This window comes from Ischnura elegans, chromosome 10, assembly GCF_921293095.1.
Source record: "Ischnura elegans chromosome 10, ioIscEleg1.1, whole genome shotgun sequence".
Classification (NCBI taxonomy): Eukaryota; Metazoa; Arthropoda; class Insecta; order Odonata; family Coenagrionidae; genus Ischnura; species Ischnura elegans.
The window spans coordinates 58,505,752-58,524,181 of NC_060255.1; the positions used below are offsets into that span (position 1 = coordinate 58,505,752).

At 38.0% G+C, this 18,430-nt stretch overlaps 1 protein-coding gene across 1 annotated transcript in view; it reads left to right on the top strand.

The window, feature by feature from the left end:
* Positions 1-2,377: 2,377 nt before the first annotated feature.
* LOC124166785 (ATP-dependent DNA/RNA helicase DHX36-like) overlaps positions 2,378-18,430 on the top strand; it is a 45,621-nt gene continuing 29,568 nt past the window's right edge. Inside the window, exons 1-5 of the mRNA XM_046544464.1 lie at positions 2,378-2,507; positions 2,590-2,738; positions 9,852-10,153; positions 12,122-12,330; positions 14,966-15,161. Coding sequence (XP_046400420.1) covers positions 2,447-2,507; positions 2,590-2,738; positions 9,852-10,153; positions 12,122-12,330; positions 14,966-15,161 — 917 coding nt within the window. The 5' untranslated portion in view covers positions 2,378-2,446. The remainder of the gene's footprint in view (positions 2,508-2,589; positions 2,739-9,851; positions 10,154-12,121; positions 12,331-14,965; positions 15,162-18,430) is intronic.

The window sequence follows — 18,430 nt, forward strand, 5'->3', positions numbered from 1 at the left end:
TGGGAGAATGATGGGCATATGTTAAAAACATATGTTGGGCATAATTGGAAACCATGCTGAGCATATGTTAAAAACATATGTTGAGCATAAGTGGGTAATATGCTGAGCATATGTTAAAAACATATGTTGAGCATGTGTGGAAAACATGCTGAGCATATGTTGAAAACTTGTGTTGAACATATGTTGAGCATATGCCTTGCCGGACATTTACATATGCTCAGCATGTGCTCAAATTATGTTGAACACATCTTACATATGTGTTGAAAATGCCCTGAGCATACTCTGAACACAAATTGTGCTACTAGGGTGAGAAAAAGCCATTGCAGTTTCTCACCGGGAAAGCATAAAGTACTTCACATGGCCATTTTATATGGGGCACGTAATTGCACAAACTGATGTATCTACGAAGGTGCAGTCAAAGTTGCATCGTGAAAAGCGGTGAATTGCTAGAACGCATGCCAGACGTCTCCCCCTCCCCCAGTATACATAGTGCCAGCTGGCCGACCTAGTGGCCGGGTTTTTTTCCTACATTCGCACCTTTCATTTTTTATTTTACGTGTAGTTTTTGTAACTTTTTTAAAATCTGTAATGTAACTTAACAGTATCTATTAAGAGCACATGAAAATATTAGCTTCATAAAATATATATTAGGCTGTGGATGAAAGACTTTGGTTTCATCAGCCTCCCTCAATTGTTTTCATGATGGTCTCCTTCGCAATATATTAGTGGTGCAGACCACTAGTCCAGAGGCAAATACCATTTAACACTCAAATTTTCAAACTATGCTCAGGCAAACTATGAGCAGATTTCCCTTGAAATGGGGGAAGGAAGTAGAGGCCGTGGCACATCTCACATGCAGTCAATGGCAGTGGCGGATACAGATGGGGGGCGCAGGGGGCGCGCGCCCCCCCCTTGCGGGTCCGCCTGTATTGCCGAACATTGCAAAACCACAATTGTAACTTTTTTTTATCATAAGATGGCATTGTCTTTTACATGTTTATAATCACTTTCAAATAAAATTTTTATATACTTTGCCTGTGACTTGATCATCTCTTATTATGATAAAAGTAAAGACAACTCAAGATATGTTGCGCCCCCCCCTTGAGTTTTTTCTGTATCCGCCACTGGTCAATGGTTTGCAAAAAAGGGTGGACGATGGGGAAAACTTAGTCAAAATTTACTCTACAGTCAACTGCCCTTGTGATTATGCAAGGTAGGAGTAAAATTTAAGCAAATATCTTACCGATTTAAAACTCAATGGTTGTGCGACATCCTCTCTACCTCATTCGAGGGTCTGTGAAGTTTCTATAATGTCAGAAAAAGTCCAAGTCCACATTGCGGGTGCATAGCCCAATCATTTGTAACCAAATTAGATCCTAAGAACCTCTACTTTGTGGCATAATATTGTATCCACTACACCACCAGTAAGATGTCCGAAACGTCGGCTGTATTCATAGATATTCCAGCGAGAATGAGCTCTGTTTTAAGAGATGTGGGCGAAATACAACAAGGAAAATTTGAGGAGGAATCATTAATTGGGTATTTTACATATCATCTCACTGCGACGCATGTGATGTCTCTGGTATTGGGGAATGTTTTAGTTTAGAAAAAAGTTTGAAGATTTCCATTCGTATCAGAACTTTATGTGGATAAATATTTGGACGACGAACGTCTTTAAGCACTTCCTTAGCTGGCTGCATTCAACGGTCAATGAGCTTATTACCGTTAATTTTTTCTGCCACTGTACCATATTTTAATATTTTGTGTGAGCGCAAGAATTAAATTGTTGCGTTATTATGGGTTTATAAAGTTTTCATGCATCAATTTTGTAAGTCACTTGTCATATTAATTTCAACATTTTTTATTGTATTATATCATACATTCATGTGTTATGTATTTTCTAATGTGTGAAAATAGTATTTAAGTAAAACAATATTTTTACAATCATAAAATCGAAAATATAATTTCCCATTATGGTGTGGAATTATATCGCGGGTAGCTTAACTATGGGAAATTGTCGACCACTGGTGCGTTGAATTCAATACTTAAATTTTTTAAATAATCGGGTAATTATAATAATTTTGAACTTTTTATGAATGTGCACGAGTGAGAAAAACATTAACTCTGATATTATTATAAAAAACTAATACCGCTTGGCGGTGCGTTTTGATGCTTTTTTTGGCATGGATTGCTTTGAAATGGAATACCCTTTGGTGCATAGAAAATGTGTGATAGTGAACGGAAACAAGTAGTAAATGTTACCTTATTTATGCCTTACTTAAACTACGCGGGGACCTTTCGCCCTAGTAGTTCAAATATTTTGTTGCAGAGGACTCTGATTAAAGTCAGCGCCATCTTCTAGCAATAGAGTGAACTTGTATGTGCAGAAGTGAAACGAAATATCAGGACAACAAGCGTTTGAAGTCAAGTTGTAAAGAGTGGCGGAATGCATGGAAGAAGAAATTGGTCCCGTGGTTCCTCAAGAGGGTTCCGTAGAGGTGGACGAGGTGAAATAATTTAGCATAGCATTTTGTTCTTTGGAATGAATAGGTTACGTGTTGTTATACATCTCTCTTAATAATTTTCTAGACCATTCTGGTGAGAGAAGTTACGGAAGAGAAGATGATGACTCTGGTCCGAGGGGCCGGGGCAGAAGGGGCCGAGGTATTCCTCCTGGACTGCGAGGGAAAGAAATTGGCTTATATTTCGCGAGGAGGTCCATGAATCAGAGGAACGCGGTAATGTTGAATTTTCATGGACGTTCTTGATCACTATGTCGAAGACGATGCAAAATCAGCCAAAAAGATCTATAATCAGGTCCCGTTACTCAGAGGCTGCGTAATTATCTCACTCCCATAATGTGCGAAACTATTTTAGGTTAATAATTATGGTGAGAATGAAATTCTTCCGAGTTACATACTTAGGGCTGTGAATTAGTAGATGTTCATATCAACACAAGTTTGCCATCTGTGGTCTCAATGGTTTTACTTATCTTTGTTTCTTTTGAATTGGAGTACTTACTGTTGACACATTGCGTATAACTCTGGGAGTAGCTTTCTTTCTTTATATCCAAGAACAAAATGTAATCAGTCCGTGAAATGAAATTTTTTTTCATCGCACTGTTTACAGAAGTAGTGGTGACTCATGTTGTGCCGTTGCAGTTAGGTAGCACTTATCTGTGTTAAAGTACCCTCTTTTGGTCCAACTCCGGGACTGGGAATGGAGGCCAAAACTTGAAATTGATAAGAAAGCCCTTAGTGTATTTATTGCATCATAAAGTCACACTCGAGGTTTCTGCATTAATTGTAAACCATGAATTGTAATGAGGACCTTCTCAGGAGTGGCATTCTCGATTTTGGGCCATTAGGGGACATATTAGGCACTTTTAACTCACTAATCACCTGAAGTGTGGATGAATAACCTACAGCAAGCCTGCCCAGAAGTCATTGGAAGAAATTACCAGGGCATAAAGATATGAGATTATGGTATTCATATATGCATTTATAGGTTAAGCTTCTGAGTTGAAATTATATCAAAAGCTTGGTGGCTAATTTCCAGAAAAAAAACAGGGAAATTGAAAGAGAATTTCATTTTGAATGTTCAAAGGGTTTTTGCAATGTACCTGTATCTCTCTGGGCATTATTTTGGGATGCAGTCGTCATTATTGAATGCTGACAACAGTTTCACCAGCATTGCAGCTGACATCTTCATGTCAAAGTACCTAGTTGATTCGGGCTTATAAGTGGACATGCACATCAATTGGGTAAATTGACCTCAAGGCACCAGTTGCAATGTTGGTGAAACTGTTATCACAATAGGGTGGTTTCCTATTATTTTTTTATTGCCTTAATTGAAAGATTATTACTCCTGGAGTACGTATTTCACGCGTTTAGATTTTTAAATGACAATATCTATTTTTCGCGATTAAATGAAAAGTGAAAATTTTCAAGCGCGCGAAAACGCGACGCTCAAGTATGAATGCCGGGAAATATCTCCGTACGTCGTATTTCTGGTTCCCCCTCCCGCCCGGTGAGGTGACCTTGAGGCGAGGCTTAGCGCTGATACGTCGCAGGCTGCCAGCGGGTAGCTGAGTACCTTGCTGAATGGTAGCGCTTGGCTTAAAAAAGGTTTATTAATACCTTATCAAACGAAGAAAACTTTCCGACCTTAGCCAGTTTTAGTAGGTGATTATTAAGACATGTTTCCCTGAGCTCTGTGCCTCATGCATGCATTGGTAACCTCAGACGATGTATAACTCCTATCCTCTCGTGTAGAAACTAGGTCCCTGTGACGTCACGTGGAGTGGAATCGCATGGGCGCCAATCTGGCCCTTTTCAAATGAGGATAAAATTTGACCCTTGCCATTCGTCTAAACCGGTATTTCAAAAACCAAATAATTTGTGTATTATGAATACACTAATGGTGGGTAACGAATCGCAATCGATGCCTTTCGTTTTCTTTGATGAAGGAAACTACCCTATTAATTAGCGAAAGTGATGTCAGTTGAAGAATTCTTTTGCAAAGGAGTTGGAGTAACCATGGGGGCTACGTTCGTGCTATTTGTTTGCAATATTTATTTTCCTTCTGCGTTGGCAATACATCCTTACACCTTATTTCCGTACTTCTTATTTTAGAACAAATACAATTAATTATTAAAACCACACTACCTTTACCTCTAAAACATACAAAGAGATAAATGATACTAATAAACTGAATACATTGATAAATCGAAAAAGTTCCAATATCTGCCATAACTCGCCAAACCATTCTTTACTTTGCCATGAATGTGATCATAATTGGTTTTAATGACCAAAAATACCCTCCCTTAATCTAAAATGATTGGAACACCATTCACAGTCGAAGTGAATGGTGAAGTTGTGGAATGTGTGGTATATTAAAAAATTAAGCCGAAATTTTCATGTGTGGTTCAATGATCAGATTGTGGTATTGTTTCATCTTGATTAGTCTGAAAGATATTCCTAGCCTGTAGAGTTAGCGTATCCTATGGATCGATACAAGAATTTTTGATGCACAATTAGGAAAACTAATTTGCTTTATGTTGCTTCATTGGGGGATGTTTAATCCTTACTAGGGCTGCATTTTATGCTCTGATTGTTTTCATGTACATTTGTCAGGTATTCGAAATTTTGAAGGAAGACTTTTCTGCCGTTCGGTTGTGAGACAAGTTTTGGCTTAAGGATTTTGTTGCAACTGCTCTCCCAATTATGTACTAAAATATGATTGTTTTGTTATTGTGATTGTTTTGCATACTTAAATATGGATCTTGTGATTCTGCAATGCTAGGATTGGTATATCTGAGCCCTTCATTTATCCTTGTCCTTTTCCAGTTTTTTTTCTGGTTCCTCTTCTCCATGGTCGTCTAGACCTACTCCAAGTACTTATTGTTGTGTCTCTGCTCTCGTTCACTGAATAATTAGTCTCCAGGATCATATGTGATCAAAAAAATACATGTTATTTTAAGTTCTCCTAAATATTGTTCTAACTGGGTACAGTACAGTGCCATTTAGACATCAGTATTGCCAACATATACAGTGCAACCTCGATATAACGACATCCCACGGTGGACTAAGAAACACTCGCTATAGTGAATTGTCGCTTTACCGGAGGTGGAGCAAGTAATAGCCAATATACCTCTTGCGAACAGATATACAGGAACAGGAGTGGTGCGGCGACAGATAAACATCTATCCGATAAACGTAAGCATAAATCCAGACGAAAGGCGATGTTTTTTTGCATCACTAAATTTCCTTACTCAAATAACGACTAACTCTTCGAACAATTTATAAGCGCCGCACTGAATAAAAATCATGCAAAGCATTGTTTCTTCAATCATTATATTTATCGAACGACAGGTTACCACATAAATTTGAGACTGAGCACTCCATTAACTTCATTTCTAACAGATCACTAGCAATTACAGAGGTTAAGGAGTCTTGATGAAAGTCTTCCGGCGGTGAAACCCTCGCTATGGCGAGAGCCAACACCGAAAGGGTCTCGTAAAAACGAATTTTTTAACACGCTTATTATAGGGTCAATTGACGGTGCATCGGCTATCTCTCGTAATAGCGGGAGTGTCGCTATAGCCCGTACTCGCTTTAACGAGGTTCCACTGTATATCCTTAATGCCAGCGTACACATCCATATTGCCAACATACTCATCAACATTACCAGCGTAACTCTGAAACGCCACACTCCCTCTGCCTTCAAAATTTTAGGAGAACATTATCAAATTTATCAAAGAGTTGACAGTACTCAGCAAAATAGAGCATTAAAGGATTCAAAATTGAACAGAAGACATATAAATCTTAATAACGTAATTGGTTATATAGCAGGTTTTGTATTGAGTTCTTGTGGACGGAGGACTCTATTGTCGGGAACTTGTTGTACAGGGCTAGAACGTACAGGACTGAGTACACTGTCAGCGAGAGGATACATGGACACGGACTGGGTTTTGGGCTCAACAGTAGAACGCCCAGGTGTACGAGGGGAGATAGGGTACAGTGGTGAAGGTACAGTGGGAGCAGGTAAACCCACTAGTATCCTGGACATGAGCTTATCACCATTTACTTCTTTTTTGCAAGGATAGTAAAAAATAATGGCATTAGGTTTGGCCAAGTTCATCTGATTGACGCTTTTTCATAACTCTATCAGCAGTCGTAACGTGAAGCAATGTAGGGCCACTTATTTTAACAATGGTGACGAAAAAATATTTATGATTTGATGACAGCCTTACTTCTTCAATATCATGCAAATTTAAGCACTTTTGAGATGGCACATAAGCATCAAGATTAGGCCTAATAGGGTAGTTTCCTTCATCAAAGAAAACGAAAAGCATTGATTGAGATTCGTTACCCACCATTAGTGTATTCAAAATATACAAATTATTTTGTTTTAGAAATAGCGGTTTAGACGAATGGCAACGGTCCATTTTTATCCTCATTTGAAAAGGGCCAGATTGGCGCCCATGCGATGCCACTCCACGTGACGTCACAGGGACCTAGTTTCTATACGAGAAGATAGGAGTTATACATCGTCTGAGGTTACCAATGCATGCATGAGGCGTAGAGCTCAGGGAAACATGTCTTAATAATCACTTATTAAAACTGGCTAAGGTCGGAAAGTTTTCTTCGTTTGATAAGGTATTAATAATCCTTATTTAAGCCAAGCGCTACCAGCCAGCAGGATACTCAGCTACCCGCTAGCAGCCTGCGTCGTATCAGCGCTAAGCCTCGCCTCAAGGTCACCTCACAGGGGGGCAGCGGGAACCAGAAATAAGTCTCACGGAGAGATTTCCTGGCATTCATACTTACGCGTCGCGTTTTCCCGCGCTTGAAAATTTTCACTTTTCATTTTATCGTGAAAAATAGATATCGTCATTTAAAAATCTAAATGCGTGAAATATGTACTCCAGGTGTAATAATCTTTCGATTTAGGCATTAAAAGAATAATAGGAAACCACCCTATCACACTAACCAACGTTATAGACACAAAACTTAACATTACTTCAGCTGGGGACCTTTTGATGAAATTACATGGGGTGATAAGATGTGCTAACAAGAATTTGCCAATTTCTTGGCAATAGAAAAGCCATTATTTTTTATTGGATTTTGTCCATCTGTGATTTTATAGTCTGCACATTGCACTCAGGTATTCCATTGGCTTCAGCTTGATATGGTGAACTTTTATAGACTACAATAAAATTTTTGGTGCAAAAATCGATAAATTCCATGGAATAAAATGGTTTTCCGTTATCACTCACTATTTCGATGGGCACACCCCAATAAGCAAAGAGATAGCTAAATTTTTCATTCACATGACTGATAGTGGGCATGTTCCCGGTGAAAACTTCCACCCATTTACTATAGCTATCTTCTCACAATCTTTGAGTTTAATTATATGAAAGCTTTGAGGGAGTACCAACATTGCGATTACGCAATTTCACCCATTTTGAGATAAATTGTTTCAGACAATTATAATTGCACATTTTCATCCAACCTTAATTATTTAATGTCTTTAAAAATTCTGATTATTTAATAAAATGTCAAAAAGGCTGGATACCCAAGAAAAACTGTTTTCGTGTTAACTTCAAAGTGCATTCAAAAATATGCTGTCTTTGCCATAGCTCAGCAACTAAGGAGTTGCAACCCCATGTCAATGCACCACAAAATGCTTAAAATTTTCTCCCCTACCGCCTTGTGAAGTATTGCAGATTCCTCCTGAAATCTGTATTTATTCATATTGTTGTAATATAGATATAGAAGAATACTTATTTTATAATTTTTAATGGTATTCACCGATTGGCTTCCTTTTTAATGGCCACATGTTCTGATTCCTTGGCTAAGCTATAGTAGTAGTATATATTGTAGTGGTACGGACCGGAGCCGGCCCGACGCATCATATAAAACATCGCGGCTGAGGGGGGTTACGTCTGCGCGCACACTCACAATTTTAGCATTTTTTTTCACGGAGTTCTATCCTGAATTTATGTAAAGGGTTTATTTTGTTTTTCCATTGTAGTATATTTTTTTTTTATGGATGTGACATGGTGTGAGTGTGGATTTCCGGGAGAGGCGACGCAGTGGTTCTCTCCCGGAATACGTTTGAAAACCCGCCTTACGGCCGGGGAAAAAAGAGGGCGTTGAGGTGCACCGAGGTGATTGTGGGTAGTGCAGAGTTTATAAAAGAGAGGGACGAGAAGGATAGCTCTCTCTCTCTCTCTCACGGTGTGACACGAAGATAAGTCATAGTGGCGTGCGGTGGCAAGCAGCAGCAGAGAAGCTACGGCACGTGGTGGAGGCCAATACGCGGACAGCTCTTCAGGGGTGGCGAGAACATCGGATAAAGGAAGTAAGCTTGGAAATTACCAAAGCCCAAATAGATCCTTTGGTGTCCAGATGGTTCCCCCCTTTGAAAGTCCCAAGTGTGCTCCCCACAATAAGGCCCTAGTGAATTTACTGTTGGCTGGTTTTAGTCACGGCCCTGCAAGACTTAAGTGCGGCACGTGGTGAAGTTTGAGCATACTTTCTGAATGTTAGTGTCACTTGGCGGATCATTGAGCCCGAGTTCAAAACGGGTGGCCATTTGAACAGTAACGCCCAATCTGTAATTGCTTTGCACGGAAAGTTCTTTTTGTAAGTTTAATGTCACTATTTTTTACGTTGCTTATTCGCTAAAGAGCGTGGGTACATTTTGTTGTTTGAAACATCAATTTTTTGATAATCATTGAGAAAGTGCTATTGTCATATTTTGGAAGGAGAAGCCGAAGGTGAATATTTCATGTTGGAGGTGACGCCGATGGATTTTGGAACGGGGATTTATTGTGTGTGTTGGGAATGCTTTAGTGTAAGTGTAAATTTTGGAACCTATGGTAGTTCCATTATTAAAATCAATTGTATAAGGGATGTCATTGAATTTATTTGTTTTGCTATTGCCACGATTTCCTTAGATCCTGTTGTAAGTGAGTGTGCGTGCAGGCACGAACAATTGGGGAACTTGATTTTAAGCCCGGATACGGTAAGTCTCCGTAGGGGCAATTTTCTATTTTGGGGGAGTGGAGAGTTAACAATCACATGTACGGGGAGATATCGAACGGGAGGCGAGCGGGCGGCTCTCGCGGTTTGAACCGTTACAATATGTATGTAATTTTATAGAGATCTGAAAACATGGAAGATGGTTGAAGAATGGTACCAATGTCTTCATATACATAGACTTCAGTTATAAATAATACGATGCCAACAATCATATGTGTGCCAAGACTAAAACATTTGACTAGTTTTCACAGAGAATTATGGTTTTGTAATAGTGTATGATTTGAATTTTCTGTGAAACAGGAGAAGACCTATGTTTGTGTTGACCAGAAGGAACGAGAGAAGATAACCGAACTGTTGGGGAAAGTGGAAGCTGGCAGGCCATCAACATCATCTCATCTAAAGGAAGAGGCTAGAGGGGAAGAAGAAGAGGGGGAGGCTACTCGAGACCATTGGTGGATGGGGGAGGATGAGCGCTCGGAGCAGGACGACAAACAAAGCATGCCACCCCCAAAAGATGCTGAGAAGAAGTATGGTCACATCCGAGACAGTGCGTTCAAGCGTGGCCTCATTGCAAACATCCAAAGAAACCTGGAAGCTGAACGGTAAGGTCATACCATATACCAATCAGATGTAACTCCTGTTTTTTTTCCAAAAAATTAAGACCTAATTTTCACTCTGGGTGTAATATGAATTCAATGCATATTTTATTCGGGGTTGTTACTGGTCAGGGAAAAGACAATCGATTTTAAGTGGATCAGGGAAAAGTCTCACAAGGGGAGACCGCGTACCTTGCTCCGCCTTTTTCAATGCCGTATTTTTTATGGCCTTCGGAATGGTGAATACATCTCTGAACTAGTAGTGGTTCCGTTGAATGGGCCTTAGTTTGGCTGTAATTAATTAATTTTCATCCGGTACTTTTCACAAGTCGTATATAATTCCAAAATATCTCCTCCTTCATCAGACGGGTCAAGTGGGGTAGTGGTAGAGTATATGACTCCCACCCAAGTGGCCTGGGTTCGGGGCTTTGTCATAGCAGTATATTTTGTTGTCTTCACTGTGATCAAACGGCGTCAAGTTTTTCATCAATTTTAATTTCAGCAAGCATAGACATGAGACAATTTTAGCCATACCTGTAGTTACTAACTATTTCTGTCAGCCTTTCCTGCTGGTGCCTACAAGAGGTAAATGTTTTCTCTGCTACGAGTATATTTTAAACCCCTCTCTACAGAGCTCTTTTTTGGAAGTTACCCTGGTATTCTCATCCCTACGATTTGGTACCCAACTCAACAGGGTGCCCAGCTATTACCACAGGCACTGGACTTGACCTCTAACCCTTTCATAGCATGAGTCCATGGTCACTAATGGCATTAGCAGTATTAAAAAAAAAAGTTTTCTTTTGATTTTCAATAACTTACACTTACATAAGAATAACTATCACTTTTTTAATCCTGATAAATAATTTTAAACGGATTTATAGCATTGTTAATAACAAAGTTAGTAAACGTAAGGTTCTGTATTAGCACCGGCAGATTTCTGGCGTTTAAGTCTTGGAATTTCATTTCAGTATTGCTTATACACATTAAATAATAAAGAATTCAATTTAAAATATATAAAATTGGAGTATGCAACAAAATTATTCTTTGCAAAGAATTCTATCCATTGATACGAGGGTAAACTTAAAAGTAAGGCTTCCAATTTTTTAAATCATTGAATATGATATTTATTTACATTGTGGGATACATCGTTGGAAAGATTATGGCTTCATCTATTTTTTGATGTAGTCACCCTGGCATTCAATTACTTTCCACATTCGCAAGATGAACTTTTGATTTCAGTCGTCATACCAGCTTCCGTCCGCGTTGCAATGATGGGTGTTGATCTCCTCTTACATCTTGTTGTCCATCCCTGGCCTTCATTCCTCCTAGGTGTTTCTTCAGGTTGAGCAACATGTGGAAATCACTGGGTGATAGTGCCCAAAAAATCATCCCCTTCCTCTTGAAAATGGTGCAAAACATCTTCAGCACATTCCACGTGCTGCCTCTGGCGGTCTTCTGTGAGCTGTTTGGGTACCCACGTGGCAGTGGATGTTTGTGCGGCTGAAAAGGATCTTGTAGCACCACTTATGAACATTTTTAGCATCCATACATTTTTCACTATAAACCTTAACCAATTGGCGATTAATGTCGATAGGTGGCACCTTTTTCTGGGTCAAAAATAGTATAACAGACCGGATTTCAAAACTGGACGGAGACGTTAGGCAAAGCTCCATGGAGATGGCTGCTATGCCAACAATGGGCAGTCAACAATGCTTTGTGGCGGTCGAGAGTGGTAGTGGAGGAACCAAGGAACACGGTTGTTGGTGGATTGTGCCTAGCGCTTCATGTGGTGACACCACAATTTAGGAGACCCTACTTTTAACTTTACCCTCGTAATATTTCCATTTCACAACGGATTCCTGCTTGGGATGTGAGGATTCCATTCATGGGATTCAGTGGAATAGGAAACTTGGAGTATTTTCTTTGGCTTATCAGATTATTGAATGCTTATTATTTGAGATAATCTATTTTCAGGGGTGTGGATGAAGCCATTTCCAGTGTGCCTGTGAAGAATGAGAAACTCGATTTGGAGTTGAAGGATGAGCTGATGTCAAAGATGGAGTCAGACTCGCGCTATTTGGACATGATCAAGTTTCGAAAGAAGCTGCCTTCATTTGAAATGAGGGACCAAATATTAGATTTAATAAATAAAAACCAAGTTGTTGTTGTCAGTGGTGAAACAGGTAATCTTTACTATGCTCACAGTAATAACTAATTATTAATAATAATTTTATTTGTCCAGGAATTATGAGACATGGAATACACAATGTATAGATGAAAAAGTTACATGAGAAAAGAATTACGTTTTTCCATGAATATGCAAGAAATACTATGCAAAAAAATGAACAATTGAAATTATGCATATGAATACCATTAGGTCTGTACTAGGAGGGATTTTTTTAGTCAGGCGAGATCAAGCAATAATTTAGATAAAATCTTGAATCTCGAGCAAAACTCTTGATTTTCTTCCTCAGTGAAGATTTTTTCCTCTGGAGTTCAAGTCACTTTTATTTTTCAGTGAAACAATTAATATCTATGGTAACAATTTGCCGTTTAGTTGTGGTTGTATCCACGTGTGTTCAGTTGCAGTAAATTTCATTAATAAAATCAAGTTCTAAATACTGAAATACAGGTTTTAAGATATATTCAAGTGTGTCAGTTGGCATCAAGAATACAAACTAAAAAATGTTACAAGGATCAATAAATACAGGGATTATAAGAAATAAATAAATATATCTTCAATCTAATGAGGGTATTTCAAGAATACAAGGGATTAGAAATGTAAGGTCTGATCATCTCTTCATGTGAATATTGATAATTGGATGTGATATTAGTGTTTTAAAAGGAAAAATGGTTTGACTGAAATTCACTGTTCAAATCTCCTTAAGGTTCCATGATGTCAAAATGTCTAATTTAGCTTTATCTTCTTCAGTTTGCTAGTGCTTGAACAATAGACTTTTAAGTGCATAAAATGCTAAAGAATCCTTTATAGGTTGTACATTTTGCGTTATGTTCCTGGGTATACAACACGTGTAGACGTTGGGTAAAATCATTGGATCGTATTAAGTGTTTCAGAAAAATGTGCAAAGAAACATGGTAAAGTCTACAATTTTACATTAATTTAGTGCACCATTCTGCACATTATGTCTGTGTATGATCTGGAATATCAGTGACTGCATGAACAGCTCAAATATAAAAAATTGAAGTTTGAAACAGGTGATTTGCAGGTTGCCTTCTCCTGGCATGCACTACCAAGCTATGCATTAAAAAATCAGTTTAAATTTCATAGTCAAAGGAGGTTTTTTGATTTTTCTTCTTTGTATTCTGAAATTTTTTAAATCAAACTCATCTGAATTAATTGACAGTTTTACTTTCAAATGGTAGTTTTATCTTATTTTATGTTAAATGTCATGTAAAATTGAGGCCCATAATTTAGTTATGTTACCCAATCCAGTGAAGTCTCTGAAACTTAGATGATGAATGAGTGATAATAATGATAATGATGAATTAAATGGCAGTTAACATTTAATTGGAATCGGTGGTTGAGTGATGTTTTTGATTCATCAGCTTAACTTATTAGAGAACCTAAGTGTTTTTTTTCTTCCTTTTGTAGAACCTTTATCTAGAGTTTGTCAATATTGAATAATAGTGCAGAGTTTTGCAGTAAACAGTTTTATTTGGTTATAAATATTTTTTTGCAAGCAAACAAATAGAATTAAATAATGCAAAGTTTATCTGATGACAAAATAATTGTCATTTATATTATTTAAAAAATATATAATTTTGAAATTTCATCGAGTTTCTGAGATGATTGCAATCCACCCCTTAAAAATCAGTGAATTCTGACAAATGGAATGAAGGTTTGGCAGTGAAAGATGGCATAGTATCCCACCATGATTACTTCATTAATCCGTGGAGTATATGAAATATATTTCAAATTTTTTAGTAAAGGTTAAGTTTGAAACTGGATGAAAACTCAACTAAAACATTTGTATCCATGTTGTTCTCATAGGCTTAAATGGAACTAAATGAGGCATCTTTCAAAAATATGAGGAAATCAAAATTAACGCCAAAAGAGATGAAAGTACGGTAGGTCAGTTGAAGATATTCTGCCTTATGGAGAGGGGTATCTCTTGCATGCTCTATGATGCTCTTGTGGGTCTACTGAATACAATGTGCGTCAAAATATGTGTCTTGGTATCAAAATCGGCGATAGCTGAATCAGAACTTTGATCATTTGATTGTGTCATGTAGACTTGGCCTAAATTAACATTTAAATAACTTATTGGACATTTGCTAGTGCCAGAAGTGGGTTACGTTCATAAATGGAAAGTTTGTGCGTCTATCATTATATAGCCCTAAGCAGAGGCCAAGAGTCCCTTTTCTTCTCAATTCTAGGGGATATAACTGAGAGATTTGACTATATTTTGTGGCGTGGCATCATGAAATTGTCACACAAATGTAAGGGAATCAGTATGAATAGTATTGTATAGTAGAAAAAAAATTCATGCATAGCAATACTACAAATGAACATTTTTTTATGTTGAACAGCCAGCAAAGCAACTGCTAACTTTGGAATGAAATATATTATCTAAACACCATTAAAATCTTATTAAAAGTTTATTCAATTTTGTCGCTATACCTTTTCCATGAAGTGAAAAGCCTTTTCTATATTTTCCTGGTTATTGTGGTTTAAATTTTTTGGTTCCTTTACAAAATTCTATCTAATTTATATTTTATTCATTGTGAATATTTAAATAATCTCGTGCAAAAAATTTTGTTTGTAATTATTTGTGCAAATCCTTTCCATGCATGTAGGTTGTGGGAAAACGACGCAAGTTGCCCAATTTGTGTTGGACCAAGAGATATTGAGTGGGCACGGCTCAACTTGTCGCGTCATCTGCACACAGCCTCGGAGGATCAGTGCCATCTCAGTGGCAGAGCGTGTTGCAGACGAGAGGGGGGAGCGGTGCGGGTCTGGAGGCAGTGTCGGATACCAAATTAGGCTCGAGAAGTAAGTAACTGTGTTGATGTCCTTACACATGGATGCTGGAATTGTTTTGCATAATGAAAGTCAGGCAACTGAAAATTCCCCTAATTTCTATCCAATTATATTTCAAAGGGTTTGTTGCATTTATTTATTTCATAGTGTTTTAATGAGTCAGTTATTCTATATCTCTTTTCATTAATTTTTTAGTGTCAGTCATTCTGTATAAAATATTACTCTTTTCTCTCTCAAGTATTTAGCTATAGATCTGAGGTTAAGTGTGTTTAATGTGGATTTCCTGTCATCATGTATTGGTTTTAGTTTTGAAATTTTAGCAGTGGATGGAGCATGGAAAAATGCAAAAATCATAGTTTTTTTTACAGTTTAAGTGTGGAATTTATCCTGTGGTGCATATTGTGTGCATTGCCTGCCAGCATGTATGAGGCCTAAATTTTAGGATAGAATTAGTGCTTGGCTATAGTTAGGGAATTTTGGTGGTAAATGCAGCAGAGAAATGTGCAAAAACCGTGGTTTTTATTACAATGAGAGAGTTAAAGTGGAAAAGTTAGGCTTTGCTGAAATTTTGATGCTATGTAAGTTGGATGTTTCAAGCATTATGTTTTCATGCAGTGATTTCAACGAGGAAAAAAATGGCTGCCTTTTCTTATAATGTTTGGAAGATTTTCCCAGCTGCTTTACGATGAAATCATGCGACAATGATCAGGAAGTTATGATCATCTTTATCATTAAATGTGCATTCATGAAAAACTTTTTTGTGTGGTGAGTGATCTCTAGTTTTCTGCATAGTAGGTTGACATGAATGAAAAGCAATACATTCCCCTGATAGTTTTGTATCTGACAATTTCATTTTCATACTTCCTAAGGAAGGCCTACGAGGCCATTTGAGCTAACTACCTCCCTTCATGAATTATCAAGCCTTTTATCTCCAATGGAAGATACTTTTGGGCATTCTGCTGTGTTAGAGTATCTTCTGGCTTCATATTCGTCTGTGGCCATACTGATATCTTTGAATCAGAATTTCTGACCCAAAGAATAAGACTGAATGTTGAGGAATTCCCAGAAAACCTATTCAGTGGTCATGAAATGTGTTTTCTTTGATACTTGATAGGGATGTGCAAGTAGTACTTTTTGATCTTGAGTCGAGTATCGAGTCGAGTCAAGTGGAGTTATATGAACTGTGGTATTTTCTGGATCAGGCAATATGATAATGATAGCACCAACATATTCTCATTTTTTCAATCCCCTAGTGCATTTTCTCTTCTAAACACTTGGACTTATGTAAAAGGGGAAAGATGAGGTGGTACGTTGATGGTTATTGTGTCAGAATTAGGAGATTAATGAGAATTAATGTGTCTTTTACAGTTCCAATTGGACGATGGAAATGAATTAACCTCTCGTAACCCATGCATCCAAACTCCTAGGAGGAGCCCAAAGTAAAGGCATTTGCAAAATTATTATAAAGATGAATGATGAAAGATTTGATACTTTCAATGGTCATATGGCACTTGTCTTATTAGCTTCTTTTTTGAGTAAATGCCAATAATTCAGCCTTTGTTTGCTTTGAAAATGACAGGTTGCCAAATGCTAACTTGTTTTAGGAGCTAGAAGAGAATTTAAATGCATTCAAACAAAAATTGTGATTGGCAGTTGTTTGGTCAGTGCATGAGGTAAAGAAGTCCTAAATTAAAGAGGCCGGTACCTTTGGTGTGGCTACAGAAGGCCTAGGCTCTAGCCCTGCACATCCCTCATTGTTCAGCGTTATTTGGCTTACATTAAATGTAGGTTCGGAAGAACTAAGACTATTAAGGACTGGCCTTTGCTAGGTCCAGCAGCATACTGTTCATTCGTATAAATACTATTGTTTCCACATGATACATCTTCATAGTCTCATGCTATGCACTTCAGTGCTTACCGCTGTAAGTAGTGTTCACAGTCCAAATTGTTGGGTTCTTCCGTTTAATTTGTCTCTGCAAATAGATTTATGTATGTAGGAAACCTTAAAAAATATTCCATTAATTGTGTATATTTTAATTCCTAATTTTTGGCACTTAAGCCATTGCTATGACCTTACAAGGTTCAAGGTTGTATTTTTTTGCTAGTAAAGTAGTTTCATTGTTTTTGCCATGCCCAAAAACTGAGGAAGTGTCATTTAAACTGTTAAATTCAGTCAATCAAATTTTGTGCTTTGACAAACATTGTGAGGTGAAAATGTCAACATCGTAAAATTTAGTTTGCATTAAGTAAAACTTAAAATCTTTTCTGGTGTGTGTTTGAAATTTCATCAAAATTGCTCAACTTAACTTGCCAAATATTTGTGACCAAAAATGATGTTCGATATATGATACATTCCATTTGTTCTGGTGCTTCAACGTATGGTATGGAATTATAATCCTGTTTGCTCTTGACATGTTTCCATATGTAATGATATTCGTGGCATGTGATGGTGCTTATTTGATGGTGCCATGGTCTGCTTCATATAAGGTATCACAGCTAATTGGGTAGCCTGCCATCCGTTAATTTCTTGTATTCATGGTAGTGCCTTTACTTGTCAGAGGAAACAAATTACCGTATAAGCGCGTGTAAGAGGCGCACCTTTTTTCCCAGAAATTGCAGCCAAAAATGGGGGTGCCCCTCTTACATAAACTTCTTATCTTCCCCCCCTCCCCTTCACTGGTCGCAAGTCCAAGGGGAACTGAGTGGCCTTGGTTTTCAGCGTGAGTCAGTCATCTGAAACCCTGGGTCAAAAACAAGCGGCAGGGAGGGGAGTTTCTCCCTTAATGACGTATTTTTAAAATGCTCCTGTTTGCTTTTCTTGTAAGCATAGCGCCGTCACATCAGTACCCCAGAGGTGAACGTGGAAAAGATCGCGCAGGGTTTTTCGCTCCGGAGGGCACGTTAAATTTACTGCTACGAGTGGGCATCCCGCGGCATTTATACTGCATATAGTAATCGCTTATCAAACGTAGAGAAACACGTAGTTTTGAAGGACATATGTGGTTAATAGACAACATCTGTCTTGCCGAGCAATTTCCATTATGCTGAGGACCTGATTTTTCAAAAATCATCTTCAGATGCTAATATGAGGATTTTTGCGACCGAAAATTATATCGGTGTCAAAACCTGCTGTTTAAAAAATTCGAACGAGTGAGTTCATTGTTGGACTAAATGGTGGACAGAAGAAATCGGAAATGATTATAAGTGAAGAGCGCTGAAGGAGTGGTCAAGGGGAAGGAGCACGCTCCCTCCCCTCCGTATTTCAAGCAACGAGGCTATGA